This window comes from Caenorhabditis remanei, chromosome I, assembly GCF_010183535.1.
Source record: "Caenorhabditis remanei strain PX506 chromosome I, whole genome shotgun sequence".
In the NCBI taxonomy this organism is placed as follows: domain Eukaryota; kingdom Metazoa; phylum Nematoda; class Chromadorea; order Rhabditida; family Rhabditidae; genus Caenorhabditis; species Caenorhabditis remanei.
Genome location: NC_071328.1, coordinates 8697325 through 8713294, shown reverse-complemented (window position 1 = coordinate 8713294; position 15970 = coordinate 8697325). Strand labels below are relative to the sequence as shown.

The following is a 15970-nucleotide window of genomic DNA, read 5'->3' as shown; positions in this document are numbered from 1 at the left end:
AATAACGATATTTTCAGAAAAAAAGAGAGTTGGAGCAGAAATCACATGAAGTATAGTCTCAAGATCTCGGTTTCTTCAATTTCTTTTTTCATTATTGGATCCCAAATTTTGTTGTCATCTCGTTTTAATGTGTTGATGGCTTGTAGTCCGATGACATGACCACTCGGAAACAGATATGGAATGTTCTCATCATCATTGCACACAGTTCCATTAAATGAACACAGAATTCGAGCATTATCCACGTGGGCATATGGAAGTCCTTCAGCAAGTGGCCAGACATCTGGACGACAAACGACGCAGGTTTGCTGAAAGTTAAAGTATTTTTAGGAAAGAATATGTTTATATGGAGAAAAAGGTTTTAAGTCATCCTGATGTTTGTATGTAAACGACTTTATTCTCATATTAATTTGACTGTACTAACCTCACTCAACGGCGTTTTATGATCAGGTTCGCAAATTGGCGTCTTCTGAGCTGACAATCCCATTTGAACTATGACTGATAACGCGGAAACATCAGGGATTTGATATAGACGATAAGCCTCTTTTATGAAAAATTCTGCACACTTTTCATATCGTTTCTCGTCGTGAAAATCGGGATTTCGCACACGGGATTCTTCAAGTGGCATCGCGATTGCACCCATTGTCTGAAATTTGTTGATAGAGTATTTAACTGCGGCTTGGTGATTTTGATTATCAGTATCTCTATTTCAATACAGCAAAATCAAATTAATCGATTATAAACGTTTCTACTTACCTTTCTCAAATCATCAGAAAAGTTTGCTTTGGCAATCGGAACCAAATATTTCTTGACATAAGCGACAGCTTCAGGAATATTCCCTTGCTCGATGAGTGTTATAATCTCCTGCTGACGAGCCACAACTTCCATTCGAGATTTGATTTGACGAAGTCTACTCTGATGATATTGACACCATTCAATGCATGGTTTTGTATCGTGAGCATGTAGAGCTTGCTCAACTTCGTAGATTTTCTCAAAGACGCTTATGTCAATCAGACCTGAAAAATGAAATTACATAAAATTTCATAACTTCCTAAACGCGAAATGTTAGAAAGCCGGTAAATATGAAATCATACTTTCTAAATTCATCTGTTTAGCCAACTCTCGTGCTGGTTCGATCATTCCACATCTCAATAAATGCCAACATATATATCTTGCAAACTTCTGTCGTTCCATTCTATCTTGTTGCCTTGGATGTGTTTTTTCATCAACTTCAAATTCTTCATGAAGGCGTTCACATCTTTGAATAATCTTACTAGTCTCCCCAATTTCTCCTTCTAGTATATTTTCTAAAGCTTTTCTAGCTTCTTGTACTTGATTCAAAAGAAAATCAAAGTTCTTTCGGAGAGTTTCTTGTGGTACTGGTTGATTCGCACCGGATGTCTTTTTTGTTAACAGTTCAGCGGCTCTAGCAACATTGGCCGCAGCTTTGTCGAGATCCTGAAAATTGAAACCTTCTAGATCCGCGAAAATCTGAACCACGACAGTAATAAACCATCGTGAAGAATGGAAACATTTGTGAGTTTTCTTTTTTTCAGTAAGTTAAATTTTTCAATTTACAGCTCAAACCCATATATTTCATCTGAAAACACACCTTTTGACCATTCTTAAATTTGACTCGTAATTCTTCACATGGAATACGAAAGGTACAGTAATCCAACGAGAGAACATCTGTGTTTTTTCTGCTGTTTTTCCCGCCGATTGTTGTTCCGGCACCGGAGAATTCAGGAACAGACATGATCGTTTTGCTATTTTTAAGATAACATCCACTGATGGAGAAAAATTACACGTGCAATGGAATACAAAATTAGATAGAAATATATCACAAAAAGGATGATAGAATAGAATGAACAGAATGAGAGGGATTTTGGTGAGAAATTAACCAAGAATCAGCTTGAAGACGATAACCACAATGTTGATGGCAATGAGGGGCACTGAAAAATAGAAACTATTGAGAGAACTAATTCAGTATGATCAAATGAATCAACCATTTGCGAGTAAGAAAGACTTAAAAGAGAATTCGTAAAAACTTTTGAGTTTAACATAGTTTTTTTCAACCACCCTACAGTAGTCACTAATCTCTTGATCAGACTTTTAAAGATAAGATCAGGTTTTCACGTGAAAAACCTTGTATGCTTCTATTTTCATAACGGAAACAATTGAAATACAACGAACTTTTATCAAAATGCTCAGTTTTCTGTCCCTTTCCGTTCATGAAGAATCAATAGAAAGGAGTGGGGGACACGAGGGTTGTCATTGGAGCGCGTATTCCTCTAACTTACTTCGCATCACCGTTTGAACGGCAAAAATTAGAGAAACGACTTGATCCTTGACTGAATTCGATCCGTCAAATGAGTGAGATGGTGCACCGAGTCCGTACTGTAAGATTGAGAGTAATGGGAGAAGTATAGTAGCAGTGTAGAATACTATATACTTAAACATATCTTAATTGAAGGCTCTATGTGATGACTGGTATTCAGAGAGTAACATGTTATGGCTTCCACTGAGAAACCTTCAGGAGCTTTTTCATTGTTGTATGGTTCTAAGCCAGTTTTTAAACGGTTGTAACTTCTAGCTGATTTTCGTACTTTTTTCAAAAATCTTTCGCGATGAAGGATTGCGATTCCGTTGAGAACGAGGAGCGCAGCCTCTAGAAGAGCGTAAAACGAAAGTGCCATGAATTTTGGAGAGTATTGGGCAACCTGAAAGTTCGTAGTAAATAAGCAAAGTGGATTTTCGATTAAAAAAGAAAGAACAGATCGAAATGAGATCTATGCCGGATAAAATTAGACGGAAATAATGAACTGCTCACTTAATTTAAAACTCGTGTGCACAGCAATCGAAAAAGTATAAAAGCTCTTCTATCAGTGAAAATTGATACTTGCAAACCGAGAGGCGGGAAATTTTATCTCAACAATGAAAGAAATAAAAGAGGGAGTTAGAATTTTAATGACTATTATGCTTAATGAATTTAAGAAAAGGTAAAACCGATTGAACGCAGAGAAAAATAATACTATTTCTTGTTTGATGGTGGAGACCTTGAAAAAACTTTGGAAAAATATGTAAACTTACGAAGCTCACGAAAGACCAAACACTTATCTTAAAAAATAGCAAATATAACAATATTTATCTAATAGTAGTTTTCTGAGAAAATAACAAATTTAAAGGCATTAATTTCAATAAAAGACCCGAAAATACAAAAAAAAACGGTGGGAAATAATAATAATACAACTTTAATGTAGGAGGCAGAATGCAACTGCGCTCCATGTGCAAATGACGTGTACCGAGACAAGGGCGGTGACTCAAATTGAGAAATAGAGAATTATAGGAACTTGAAAAATTTTGAATTGAGGCTCTACAGTGTGCTGGATTACATGTGAAATTGTGAAATATACAAAGGATAACGACTATCCCACTCTTTGGTGACGTGGCGACATAATTGGAGAGGCGGTTGGTGTAGAAGTGGCTGATGATCCAGATCTTGCAGCCATAACAGCCTTTCGTGCTTTAGATTGACATGCTATACATCCCGTAGTATATCGATCAGCCAGACACATCTTATGAAATACGTGGCCACAGAAATATGAGATAACACCCCGATCCGTTTTACCGACAATCATCTTTATTGGCAACGTACACATTGGGCATTTTCTGGAAATAATATATTTAAAAATATAACATACAAGCAATTACCCATTGGTATCAACTATCCAACTAGTAATCGTTGCCGTAGAATTTCCCGAACTTTGTGTTGAATTTATCGAAATGGGGGACATTTTTCGTGAAGGGATTGGAGCATTTTTCTTTTTTCGGGGAGTCACCCATTCAGAAGCGCCGACAGAATCAAAGACGGAAGCTATTGTCTGAAAAAAGTTTTTAGAGAAAATGGGATAAAGGAGCGTTACCTTTCCACCCAACAAATCTTTGAACACGAATTCTCTTGCTCCGATAACTACAATCGAACACCAATCTTGTGGTTTCATCCGTTTTGCAATCCATTGATGATCCGCAGATATTATTTGAATAACCGCCTTCTTTCCAATTGTGAAAACAGCTAAAGCTAACAAGGTTTTGAGAGGAACTGCTGGAATCCATCGAAGACAATCAGGATTCGAGAAATCGATTTTTGAGCAAGCTTCAATAGAGACTAAACTGTTTTCTGATGGGCTTCTCACAGCTTTAGTAGAGAAATGATTTGAGTTCGTGGCTCTTTCGATTGTTTTTATAGAAATTTCTTCCAGTTTTTCGATGTTCTTAAAAACTCTCAATCCTTCAGTATCTTCTCTTCTCGCAACAATAGTCTCAAACTTCTCTTTTGAAGAATTCATACATCTCTCGAAAATTCGTGTGAAGTTTGGTCTGACACCTTCTTCAACCATTCCACTTCTCCAACCTTCTATACAAACACGATCTACTGTACTCAATGACATTTCACATCGCGGGCAAATCGAGGATAAATTATCTTTGCTATCTATCATTGCCACATGACGAAGTAATTTCTCCCAGTCTCCTAAGGATTGAGGAATGGAAGCGTGCCGACGGAAATCATCTCGAATAACTTCGCCACTACTACAAACAGCCATCAGAAGAGATGCAGCGGCCCACGATTTATGCATTCCACATGTTGAACAATTGAATTCTGATGACATAGTTGAGGAAGACGTTGGAGTTTTAACGTTGTCTGTTTCTTCTTCCTCATCCAATGGATTAGTCCATATTCCTGAAGGTGTGGGACCGTCCGAATCCGTAGTGAGAGTGTAGTCCGTATCCGATTTCGGAACAGTTTCTGTAGGAGTGCCGGCATGAGAATGAGGATTAGATTCTGGAAAATATTTTTTGAGAATAAACTGTACTATTGTTGAGACTGTGAAATGGTTTTGATACTCGGAACAGTAACGAGAAAAGTTAATCTACAGTAAACCTTACGTTTTTTGATATGTGAGAGCCTTAAATCCAACCACATCTCATCTTGTTTCCGTCTCATTTCTTCCGAAATCGGTGTCACATTATTAGATGCCACGTCTTCAGAAGTATCCTCAATGACGTCATCATTCACAGATCTTGGGGATACTGTAGCCACAGGTTTCTCTTTTTTATGTTGAGTGTTTGGTCGAATTCCAGGTCTAACTACTTTCACAATTGTCGGTTTTTTCGTAGATAAAGACTTCTCTGATTTTTCTGATGACGTAGATTTTTCTTCTACATCTTTGCTGTTCCAGATTGTAGATAAATCTACTGGAACCGCCATAGCTAATTCAGCCAGAGCTTTAGCTGCATTTCCAATAGTTACTGTAGGCGTAAAACGAATCTCATCTCGTTTGATTCCTTCTAATTGTAAAAGAGTTCGAAGTGATTCTTTTTCTATCAACTTCTCTGAGTTTTCCTCTAAAATCAGACGTGCTCTGTTTAGAATGTCTTCCTCAACGACGTCTGGTGTTCCATTTTTTCTCCAAAACTCCTGCCGAATTTCTAAACTGGAAGGTTCTGATGCTCGTTTTTCAATAATTGGTTGATTTGGAGGCGTTGGAGATTCTGGTCCGCATGGAGAGCTTCGGCTTCTTTCACGGAGAGCTTGAGGCGTTGAGAACGAGAAATCATCGTCGTAACCACTACACTGGGCAGTTTGAAGCACCTGTAATATCAATTTCACATGGAGGGAATTACTAATCCTAAAACAATTAAAAATATTGTAGAGGTTCGAGATACTCACCCTATGCACTCCACTTGGCAACTTCTTTGACATATTCTCTTCTGGTTTCTCGTCACGTTTCCTTTTTCCTTTAAGTGATTCTCTTCTCTCTAATTCTTCCATATTATCGTACATAGATTGTGATGCTTTTCTATCATCCAGAATCTTCTGAAGAAGTCCTTGGAGTCTTTCAGTTTCTTTTTTGCGTGACATTGTCAGAAGTCCTTCGATCGTTTTGGTAATTATTGGAGATGGGAACGAGACATGAGAAGCACAGAATAGAATCGTTTGGGCACTCTGAAAATGGATATACGAGTATTTTTCAGTTATTTGTTTTTCTCATTCATACATAAGTTACTTTCAATCAGTTTAGTTTATATTACCTGTCCGAAAAATCCTTTTAAGTTCAACTTCTCCACGCATTTCAGCCTCTCAAATACACTGAATTTCCTCAATCCTTTAGAATCTGCCAACAAAACGAACACATCATTCGAACATGTGGATACATCCAAAATCTCAAATTCTAACTCAGATGACAAAATTACACGTGACGTTTCCATTTCTACAATACATATTCTGGAACCACACGTCGAAACGATAAGAAGACGCCCGTTTTCAACGCGGATAACATGAATTTTGTGAATAGAAACATCTTGATTATCAGGGTGAAGGCCATCGAACTGTAGTGAATCAGTGGGAAATGGAGTACGAAAAGAAATTGGTGGTGCACGAGGAATCTGACCAGATTGACGATATTGATGAGTTCTAAAAGAAGTGAAAATTTTCTACAAGACAGGCCGATCAACATACCTGTAGACTACTCCAACTAAATTCGCTTCCCACAGCCTTCCATTTGGCCTAGCTGCCACAATGAATGCACTTCCACCACCACTAACACCATCTATGTCTTGAATATAGCAAGCACCGAGTGGTGATGGAGAAGTTCGAACTTTTTTGCCCACTTGCTGTATTGTTCCAGTTTCTGCATGATAAAGATGGGATGCTAGTGATGTGGCGACTGTAAATAGAACCTTTTCAATTTAATGTGCATTTATGTTTTGAACAAGAATTCTCAGAAACGTACCGAGTACGTGCGATTGTAGCGTATCTAATTGCACAATTTCTCCATCGAATTTTGTCAGTTTTTGATGTGCCGCACGAAAAACAGATCGGTTCGTCAATCTATGGCAATGCAATGACCCGGATGAATGTCCAGAATAAACAGTTTTCATATCGGGTGACCATGTTAATGCCATCACTCTATCCGGTGAACGGGCATCTCCAGGTGTTGAATATACTAGAGTTGGAGGCTGTCCATTATTTAATTGAGCAATTGAAACACGTCCACTGTCACCTCCGATTGCCATTAGCTCTTCTGATGGGCTTACTGAGATCTGAAAAACTCTTCATATGACGAATACGAGCTTAATGCTAACAAGTAAGACAATCTACTGAATGAAGTAGTTTCCTTCCGTAATAATTTTTTTAGATCTAATAAAATATATACGGCACAACAGAAGAAGAACACAAATCGGATGGAATCATCTGTGTTTTCTCAAGGCTACATCTATCTTCAGTTATTGCCACTTATCACACACGAGAAGGGTACGAATCCGGTTCTAGTAATGAATCGCATCACAATGTTTGACATATCTGTTTACTATCATAATGAAATTCATGAAAAATTGTCTAACTTATAAAGATTTTTGATAAAAATAAAACAGTTTTTATTCTGCTTACCGTACTAATCTGTCCGTCTCTTGTTGTAAACACTTGAACAGGGACTGGTGAACTAGCTCTTGATCTGGATTTTGCAGCATATCTTGAGAATATGTAGACAGATCCAGTGGATGTTCCAAGACACAATGATTTCGATGTACTCGCAACGCATGTGTACTGAGAAAGAACTTGGTTATGAATCACTGAATTCTTCTACTCACCTTAACCCGTTTTGTGGAATTTGCGGGAAATGCCAACTCATCCAGTGAGGTGAGCTCGACGAGAAAATGTGATGGAATTTGGTCGATACTGTAAATTTTCAGTATTTCTAAATTACAGAGATCTATCGTAATATATGATTTTCAAAAAATTAGAGTAAAAACTGACAAATCATCGTTTCCTCGTGACGTTGTCGGCAACTCATTGTGTTCTTCCATTTTTGAGCATCTAAAAGCTCAAAAAAAATTTGTTGGAATTCTACATTACATTGTTTTTAATCAATATTATTTCGGGCACAAGACCCAGAAATCGAGCACAAAAACAGAAGAAGAGCAGCAGGTTTATAGTATTTTATCAGTAGAGAAAAGCACCAGAAATGATAAAATTCATAGGAAAACACATAGTTTAAGCGCGAACACCAGTCGGTCGGTTTCTGGCCATCAACAATTTTCCGTCCACGTGGCATCGTGCCAACTCTAAATCGCCCCCATTGTTTTGAATTTCAAAAACTTCTACATCATCAAGTGACATTCTAGAATTCCAACCTCCAGCTATTACCAAATACTTATCGGAGAGCACTGCAGACACGTGATTCTCGCGTTTCTCTGATAGCTTTGTTTTGAGAATCTGAAACTTTGAACTTTTTACAAGTAGGATATATTTTTTTATAGAGATGAAAGAAAATTTCTCAAAAAAAGTTATTATTACCTCCGATTTCTTAGACTCCAGATCGTATTTTATAATGGTATCCATTACAAAACAACCATCGAAACCCCCAATCAAGAAAACAGTTGATCCTACTCGAACAAAAGAGTGACCTGGAATAGTGTATCATCTTATTTTGGATGAATAAAAATGTTCGTACCTTCTACTGGATATGGCAAAAAACCTGCAAAATCCACTGTATAATCGGTGAAATCCACATTGAACTCTATTCTGCAATATGAATGAATTGAAGTATATATCAGAAAAAAAGATACTCAAACTCACCTGCGGATTGCTTTCGTCGTTCTCTGTTCATCTTCCCATCCTCCAAACATTATGAATTCTCGATCACTGACCCACAAAACTGTCGAATTCTTGATTTTCGGTAGCTTTTTGCCAAGTTTTCGACATTTCCACATGGAATCCGAAGTATCTATTATCTGAACTTCATCGAGGCAACTGTGTGCTTCGAACCCTCCGAAAATTGGTTTGTGGTTCTGAAATAGACAAAAATTGAAGATATCACTATCAATGTCTCTGTTTTCAACTTCTCACCTCATTAAATTCCGAATCGAAACCAGAACAACTTGCTCCGATTTCCATAACTTCCTCCAATACATGCGTAACAATCCCTTCATTTTCTTCTCGAATTTCAAGTAATTCAATGGAGTTCGTATGTTGATTAGGCCCAGTACATCCACCAGCAACAAGTATTTCTTTTCGATTGTCTATCAGGAAGCATGATGACGATCTTCGTGGAACGGAAAGTTCACCACATTTTTCAGATATTATCTTGATACGCGCGGGACTGAAAAGTAAATGAACGTTATATTTTCAAACAATTAAAAAAGAAACTCACAAACCTGCTCCCAGCACTTTCTACATTTTCTACACGGATTCTTTCAATATATCGTAATGGTTCCCGTTCCGCTGCCAGAGCGCATCCACCGATTATATACAAGTATTTGAAACTTCGGAGCATTTACATGGATATGGAAGATACCGATCTGTGATGTTCAACATTGAAAGTATAAGAAAGACTGAAAATTATTTTTCAATGATAGAAAATGACCAGGAAGATGTGGTCATTTCTGGGAGAGAAGGTTCGATGAAAATGAGCAGTTTAAAGAGACGACGAAATGATGTGATGAAATTGAAACAAAACGTATCAAATTGCTCTGTCGTCTATTGAAATGTTACACCCTTCCCTGATAGTGGGCATCTCTTTGATCCACTAGTGAATGGGAGGGTCTAATTGATGATACATTTTTATGTGATGTTCATCATTAAAGTTTATTGGGGTTAGAAAAATTCTGAAATAAAACTGAATTTGATTGAAAAATTGCCGGAAACTATTGCAACAGCTCGAAAAGCTGAGAAAAATAAATTGAAATGCTCATTTCGCGCCATATTCCTCACAAATCTATGTTTTTTTTAAATATCAATTTTGCCACTTTAATTGAAAAATCGATTTAAAACAGTGGTTTTGGTCATAAAAGAGCATCTAAAGGAGCTCACAGGGCTGCCTCAAATAGAAGATGGCCGTGACCGTCGGCCATCAATTTTCTCGACCATCTGTTTTACGAGTGCTCTTTTGAGAGTCATCGAACTCATTCTAAAGGGACTTTTAGAACATAGAAGAAGCAAATATGGGAACATACTGGTTTCGTAGAAATAAAAATGAAATTTCTAACTGCTAGTTTAGTAATAAGTATTAGGAGAATACACCTTCGGGTAAGACAAGGAAGAAGTACTAACTGAATATTTTTTATTGAACTAACAAGTAGAACACCAGTAAGCAATGCGTGAAGTTATATTTCAAAGTTTAAAAATCAACAGTGCATTTTCAAATTACATAACGAATAATCAATGCTGTTTTATCACCTAATTAACGCAATCAGTTTTCCAAATAGTAGTCTTTATAGCTTTGTAATGCGGCCATTGAGATAGAATCAATTAGAAAAAGAGGTGTGACAGCCTCGAGGCATACGTGGATTTCTGGAACTTGCCACGTTTCAGGTGCTATTGCTAGATCTGCTTTGTGGAGATGGCGGGTGATCTGAAAAAGTACAGAAAAATAGAGTATGGAGGTGTACAAAATAGCTCTCACCTTTCCACCACACTTCTCAACCATCCATGTCAATTCTTTAGAGTCTGGTTGACAATCGGGAGAAATCCACATCTTCCAATGAAAGTTTTCGAAAATTTTATTATTTTTTATCAGAAGCCACTCGTCATAAATGTAGTCGTCAGATGAAAGTAGTTGAGAATCTTCGAAAGATTCTTCGAGCTGAAAACAAGAGACTTGTAGTGTGAAGTTTGGTTTTCCATTGGCAGAGTAATATTTTAAACTTTCTACTTTCTTTTCAATTTCTAAAAACAGCATTTAACTAGAAACTCAGTATTGGTCTTTGTTTGTTTTCAAAGAAGAAAAAAGGATTAGCTCAAGAAAAAAAGAGAAATCTCAGAGGAAGGAAAGGGAAACAAAATAAACAGAATAATGGGGTCGTTTGAATGGAAAATCAGTTTCTGTCTTGTTTAAAGGACTGAAGAAAAAAGTTTATCTAGCAGTATATTTCGGTAGTTGTTGAGTTCAACACTAAAGCTGAAGAAAATAGGGTAAGAATATCACTTCTCACAGTGGAATTTGAGCTTTCAACTAACCCATTGTGGTCTCACGATTGGAATATCACAACATATCGCTTTCAAGACTAAAAGTGTTCGTTTTCCATGTCTTGATATTACACATAATGTACGGCGTTCGTCGATTTCGGAGGAGATGTTCAATTTGAAACGACGGACAATACTTTTCAGTTTTTTCTCAATTGAAGAGCTGAAATTAACGGCAAATTTATACAAAAAATTAAGATCTACAATATCCGGCAACAAAACATCATCTGGAAGCTTAGAATTCAGGACATTTAAACGGGCTCACTCTTTACTAAATCCAGTAAATATCACTTCATCCCTCATTTCTTCATTTTCTTCTTCAGTTGTACGTGCTCTTCTTCCCGTTCTGTTTTGCTGTAAATATGCAGAAACATCAGAAATGAAGTCATCGTCATCTTCTTCTGATCTTTTTTGAAGTCGATTGATAACGTTTGATTTCGTGGGAACCAGTGGGGCTCGTATTCTGGAATTGTCGTCCAGAATTTCAATGGAAGATCTATCTGGGTTATGTGGACCAGAGATTGTCAAAGATGCCAAAGCTGATTGAATATCTGAATCATCGGCTCGAATTGGTTCCATTTTTGTTCGACTTTGAGGCTTTTTTACTGGCTTTTGAGCTTTTTTCGGGGTTCTAGTCTTGCCTATGGTCGCATTTTTTCCCAAAGTGTCCCGAATTCTTGTCAAATCTGTTGGCATTGTTTTTCGCATGTCATTTATCGTTTTTTGTGGGGCTTTTCTTGGAGTCTTCGGAAGTTTTCCAGCATTTTTATTAAGGTTTTTGACATTTTTTGGTTTTTCCCAAGTTTCTCTGACGTCTTTATTGGTTTCTTGTACTTCAATTGCACTATCCGTAGGCTCTCGATGATTCAGAATGAATCCAGTGAATGAACGTCGTCTTTTAATTGTGGTAGCAGATGAAATAGAAATTAATAATTGATTGAATGCTTCTGGAGTCAATTTCGACGGATTTGTAGGTCTTCTAATAGGCGCTGATTGTGGGCACGGATGTTGACGGGCTGAATACTCAAGAAACATACAGCTTGAATAAAGAATAAGTATACTCACTGGGGCAATCTGGAGAGTGGTATTCGAATTTGATGACAGGAGCATCTGAAATATTACTTGGAAATGTAACAGAGAATAGCTTTGCCAATTTTTAAAAGAACTACATTTTTACTTCGTGGGAAATTACTACTCTTTATTCCCTTACAATCTAAAAGCGCATCAAGTCTTTTTGATAACTTCCGAATTTCTTCTAAAAGCATTGCTGGATCCGTCGGTGCATCATTGTCCATATCTTCCCAATGAGTTTCTTCCAATTCTCCTAATGGAGACGGTTCTCGAAAACTGGATAAACGTCTACATGTCTGTCTCAAATACCGTAATCCGGTCATCGAATAGTCCGTTTCTTCACATTTCTTTCGGTTATCTAAACATTCTTGAATCCATTTGATATCAACCATTAGTGGCGGAGGACGGCGAGACATTGCAGCTCCGACAATTAATTCATCCGCATAACGATCGACGACTATATGAGTCGTACGGTCATCGACTGTTTTTTGAACCACAGCACCCATTTCCTGAAAACGGAAAAAATAAAACTATTACGGATAAGCTGCTATTATTTTGTCTATCAGAATCAGAATTTATACAGTTTTCTGTGCTTACTATTAATTTTTTCGATAAGTGGTGTCGAATCGGCAAGCAACATCCTGCTGAAAGCACAATAAACGTATCGATCAGAAATCCAATTGATTCTGGAACAGTTTCATCATCTCCTTCATCTAAAATTATTCTCCTTGAATTTTGGTTATCATTTGCGTAGTCCAATCGGTTTACATCAGGAGATGTTGAATCTTCTACTATTTCTTCACATATTTCTGTCATTACAGTTGTTTCGGGAGCACATTCTTGATGAAAATGGTGAAAATCTTCCGATAAACTACTGCCCATTCTCGAGGTACCCATGGTTCGATTCATGACCTGACCAGACTGGAATTGAATTAACTATAGCACTTGAAATGAAAAAAAGTTACTGCAACCTTTCTAGGAGTGTCGGCTGAGCTGAAATGCACTGAATGATATGTGTCATGATCATCTTCATAAATTGGTGAAATATTCGGATCGAATCCATAAGCGATTGACATACTTTTGGTGAAAATCAAAAGATAATCTGACGGTTAGCGGAAAAATTAAAACAAAATAGTGTTTAAACTTCGCGGCAAAGGGCGTGATAACGGAGTGTTGTAACCATCTTGTTTCACCGTCTGCGTCTCTCTTCAAACCGGCAGTGTCTACGTAGAGAACACCATAATCGACGACGATTCTCCTCAATTTCATGCCACCACCATATTTGAATTTCCTTCACTTTCCACGCATTTTATGATTTTTTATGAAAATCTTCTCTTGTATTGTTTTTTTTTCAGGATTCCACTATGGGGTCTCTAATAAAAATGTTCAAGCCAAGCAAAAAACACAATAACAAAGAGAATGTCCCGGTAAGTATTGTTTTTATTATTTAAATACAAAGTAAATTATTTGCAGGCAGTCAGCTTCGCAACCGGATCACTCAAAAACAAAAAATCTGCGCTGAATGAATCAGTTTATGTTGGCGAAGCACCCAAAATCGATTTACGATTAAAAAGTCCCTATCAAGTGATCACAGCACCAAAAACAACACGCGGTAATCGTATTTGATGTTAAAATCGAAAGATCTTCATTGTTTTAGGACCAATGTCATGTCCAGGAGCACCATTAGAGGATCGAAGCTTTCGAAGTAGTTCAAGAAAAGTCAAAGATGATTCTTTTCTGTAAGTTTGTCAGATTTTATTTGAAAACTAATTAAAAAAAAATAAATTACGCATTGTCTTTAAAATAAAAATTCAATTGCTTGCATAAGTTTAAAATCTAATAGTCCCTTGAAAAACGGTACTAAACGCAGTCTTTTTTTTTCAGAAACCGACACTCGGAAATTGTTGACGATCAAGCATATCGGAATATGATGGCACGACATCAATACGACATGAGTATGAGCCAACAAGACGATTCTGACGAAGAAAAAGAGCATCTAAAAGAAAAATTACGCCAGAAAAAAAGCGAAGTGACGATTCTAAAATCAAAAATAGAAAAAATGAAAACGAAATGGAGAGAGGATAAAACCGTAATGACAGATACGATTGATGATTTATCCAATGAAAATTATCAAATAAGGTTAGTCAATTTGAGTGTTTTATTTTCGAAATGAACGAACTGATACATGGGTGTTTGCGGACTAGAAACACCGATTTGAATTGTACGCCCCGCCCACAAAGCAGTGAAAGAGAAAGATTTTTCGTGTTCGTGTAAGTGTCAGAATTATAGAAAATTGTATCTCTGCTGAAAAAATAATTTACGATTATCTTATTCCAGAAAAATTCACGATCGGTTACGAGTCAAATACACCGAACTCAAAAAGAACATAGAAGTTGAAAAGAAAATGAAGTGTGATGTATTGAAAATGCTCCAGGAAGCTAATGCTCGAATCGAACAACTGGAAAAGTCTCGAAGTGTTCATGATGATTCTCTGAATAATTCATCACTTCTTATTCCATCGTATTCTATCGGTGATGCCACTATGGAAATGTCTTCTGAAGGAGCTGGAGAAGCACTTTGTTTCCCTGACCATCAGAATAATCAGAATACTCAGATGACGTCAATGTTTATGATGTCTTCGATGTTCGGAACATCTTCAGGAGTTTCCACATCATCGAGCCATCAGAATCCAAAATCATTAGAAGATGATCTAGATGCACAAGACGAAGTGAAAGTATTCAGAAACTCTGTAGAAAGTATAGAAGAAGACGAGGAGATGTCCGAAGACGAAGAAACGGAAGAACTTGAGCTATCTAGTCCTTTTGAAAAAATTGAAACCACCAGACGTGCACATTCGGATTCCGATTTGATGGGTGCCCCGGATACTGTCAGTTTAGCTATGGAACCAGCTCCTACACCTCAACCAACACAACCACAAGCATCAGCGTATGAGCAGCGACAAAAATATTCCAATCCGAATTCTTGGTTGAAGGTGAGGAAAATAAGCTTCCATAAAATTTTTGTGTCAGAATATCAAATTAGATTTTTAGTATTCATTTTTTTCTTTTTAGCGAAGCATGATAACGAAAAAACTGTAGGCTATTCTTTTTCAGCGCAACTCTGTGAATCCAGATGACTCAGACAGTTCCGAAGAAGAGAGAATGAGTATTATCAATCGTCAGCTTAAGAAGAAGGGCGGACTTGTCAAATACAATCCACCACGCACGAAAATTCATGACAAGTACTACAAAAGGTAAGATTTTATATTTAGAAAAAAAACAAGCACTAAAAATAAACTTTCCACCTGAATTTCCTATTCTAAAGTTTTTTTTATAAACATAACATTTTATTGTACTCTCGATTCGAGAACATTTTGCAAAAAATTTATAATTCCGCCATGTGTAGCAAGCAATATATACGTTGTTGTCTTGACTCCGCCCATTTTGCCCAGTAAACATAGTGGGAGGCGGAACCCGCGAAGTGTCCGCTGCCTTCCTAAATAAATAACGCAAGTGACGACGCGGGGGGAAGGGCAGGGTTTCTCAGAAGTTGCAGTGTTTAGGTTCTTTATTAGTTTGTTATTGTTGTTTCCCATGGGTGTACACAGTTTCTAGCTGCTCAGTTCCAAAACTCTAATCCGCTTGCAGGTCAAGTGTGCTAAAATACTGAAAATAATTATTTCAGATTTGGCAAAAACGAAAGAACAGCTTTGGCTGAATTTGAATATCTCCAAGATATGTCAACAGACGTATCTGGGATGCAGTCAAGTCCAGAATTGGGACAATTAATGGGTCAATTACAACAGCAGACCTTGTAGATTTTCAAATTTACCTCATCGTCCTAGCTTCTTTACGAAGTTTTGTCATCTTTTTTAATATACTA

General features: G+C 37.2%; 6 protein-coding genes across 6 annotated transcripts; 1 reads left to right on the top strand and 5 right to left on the bottom strand.

Moving 5' to 3' along the window:
• Positions 1-41: 41 nt before the first annotated feature.
• GCK72_001784 (uncharacterized protein) lies at positions 42-1753 on the bottom strand (the record flags this gene model as incomplete). The annotated part of the gene is made up of 5 exons (XM_003114711.2): positions 42-305; positions 422-643; positions 754-1013; positions 1092-1455; positions 1610-1753. 5 exons carry the CDS (start codon positions 1751-1753, stop codon positions 42-44), a joined length of 1254 nt encoding a protein of 417 aa, XP_003114759.2.
• A 140-nt stretch (positions 1754-1893) lies between these two features.
• Positions 1894-2693, bottom strand: GCK72_001783 (uncharacterized protein; the record flags this gene model as incomplete). The annotated part of the gene is made up of 3 exons (XM_003115150.1): positions 1894-1949; positions 2298-2394; positions 2604-2693. The coding sequence occupies 3 exons, from the start codon at positions 2691-2693 to the stop codon at positions 1894-1896; spliced, it is 243 nt and encodes an 80-aa protein (XP_003115198.1).
• Positions 2694-3422: 729 nt separating this feature from the next.
• Positions 3423-7860, bottom strand: GCK72_001782 (uncharacterized protein; the record flags this gene model as incomplete). Its single annotated transcript, XM_053723124.1, has 11 exons — positions 3423-3666; positions 3709-3878; positions 3921-4837; positions 4942-5647; positions 5726-6001; positions 6088-6469; positions 6515-6722; positions 6789-7098; positions 7445-7600; positions 7645-7732; positions 7811-7860. 11 exons carry the CDS (start codon positions 7858-7860, stop codon positions 3423-3425), a joined length of 3507 nt encoding a protein of 1168 aa, XP_053591769.1.
• A 187-nt stretch (positions 7861-8047) lies between these two features.
• On the bottom strand, positions 8048-9329 carry GCK72_001781 (uncharacterized protein; the record flags this gene model as incomplete). The annotated part of the gene is made up of 6 exons (XM_003114629.2): positions 8048-8269; positions 8351-8460; positions 8508-8578; positions 8633-8844; positions 8903-9155; positions 9211-9329. 6 exons carry the CDS (start codon positions 9327-9329, stop codon positions 8048-8050), a joined length of 987 nt encoding a protein of 328 aa, XP_003114677.2.
• Positions 9330-10244: 915 nt separating this feature from the next.
• Positions 10245-13164, bottom strand: GCK72_001780 (uncharacterized protein; the record flags this gene model as incomplete). The annotated part of the gene is made up of 8 exons (XM_053723123.1): positions 10245-10406; positions 10458-10637; positions 11012-11180; positions 11283-12033; positions 12083-12127; positions 12228-12597; positions 12686-13009; positions 13060-13164. 8 exons carry the CDS (start codon positions 13162-13164, stop codon positions 10245-10247), a joined length of 2106 nt encoding a protein of 701 aa, XP_053591768.1.
• Positions 13165-13452: 288 nt separating this feature from the next.
• On the top strand, positions 13453-15905 carry GCK72_001779 (uncharacterized protein; the record flags this gene model as incomplete). Its single annotated transcript, XM_003115143.2, has 7 exons — positions 13453-13515; positions 13562-13700; positions 13746-13827; positions 13973-14227; positions 14426-15080; positions 15202-15341; positions 15773-15905. 7 exons carry the CDS (start codon positions 13453-13455, stop codon positions 15903-15905), a joined length of 1467 nt encoding a protein of 488 aa, XP_003115191.2.
• Positions 15906-15970: the final 65 nt, after the last annotated feature.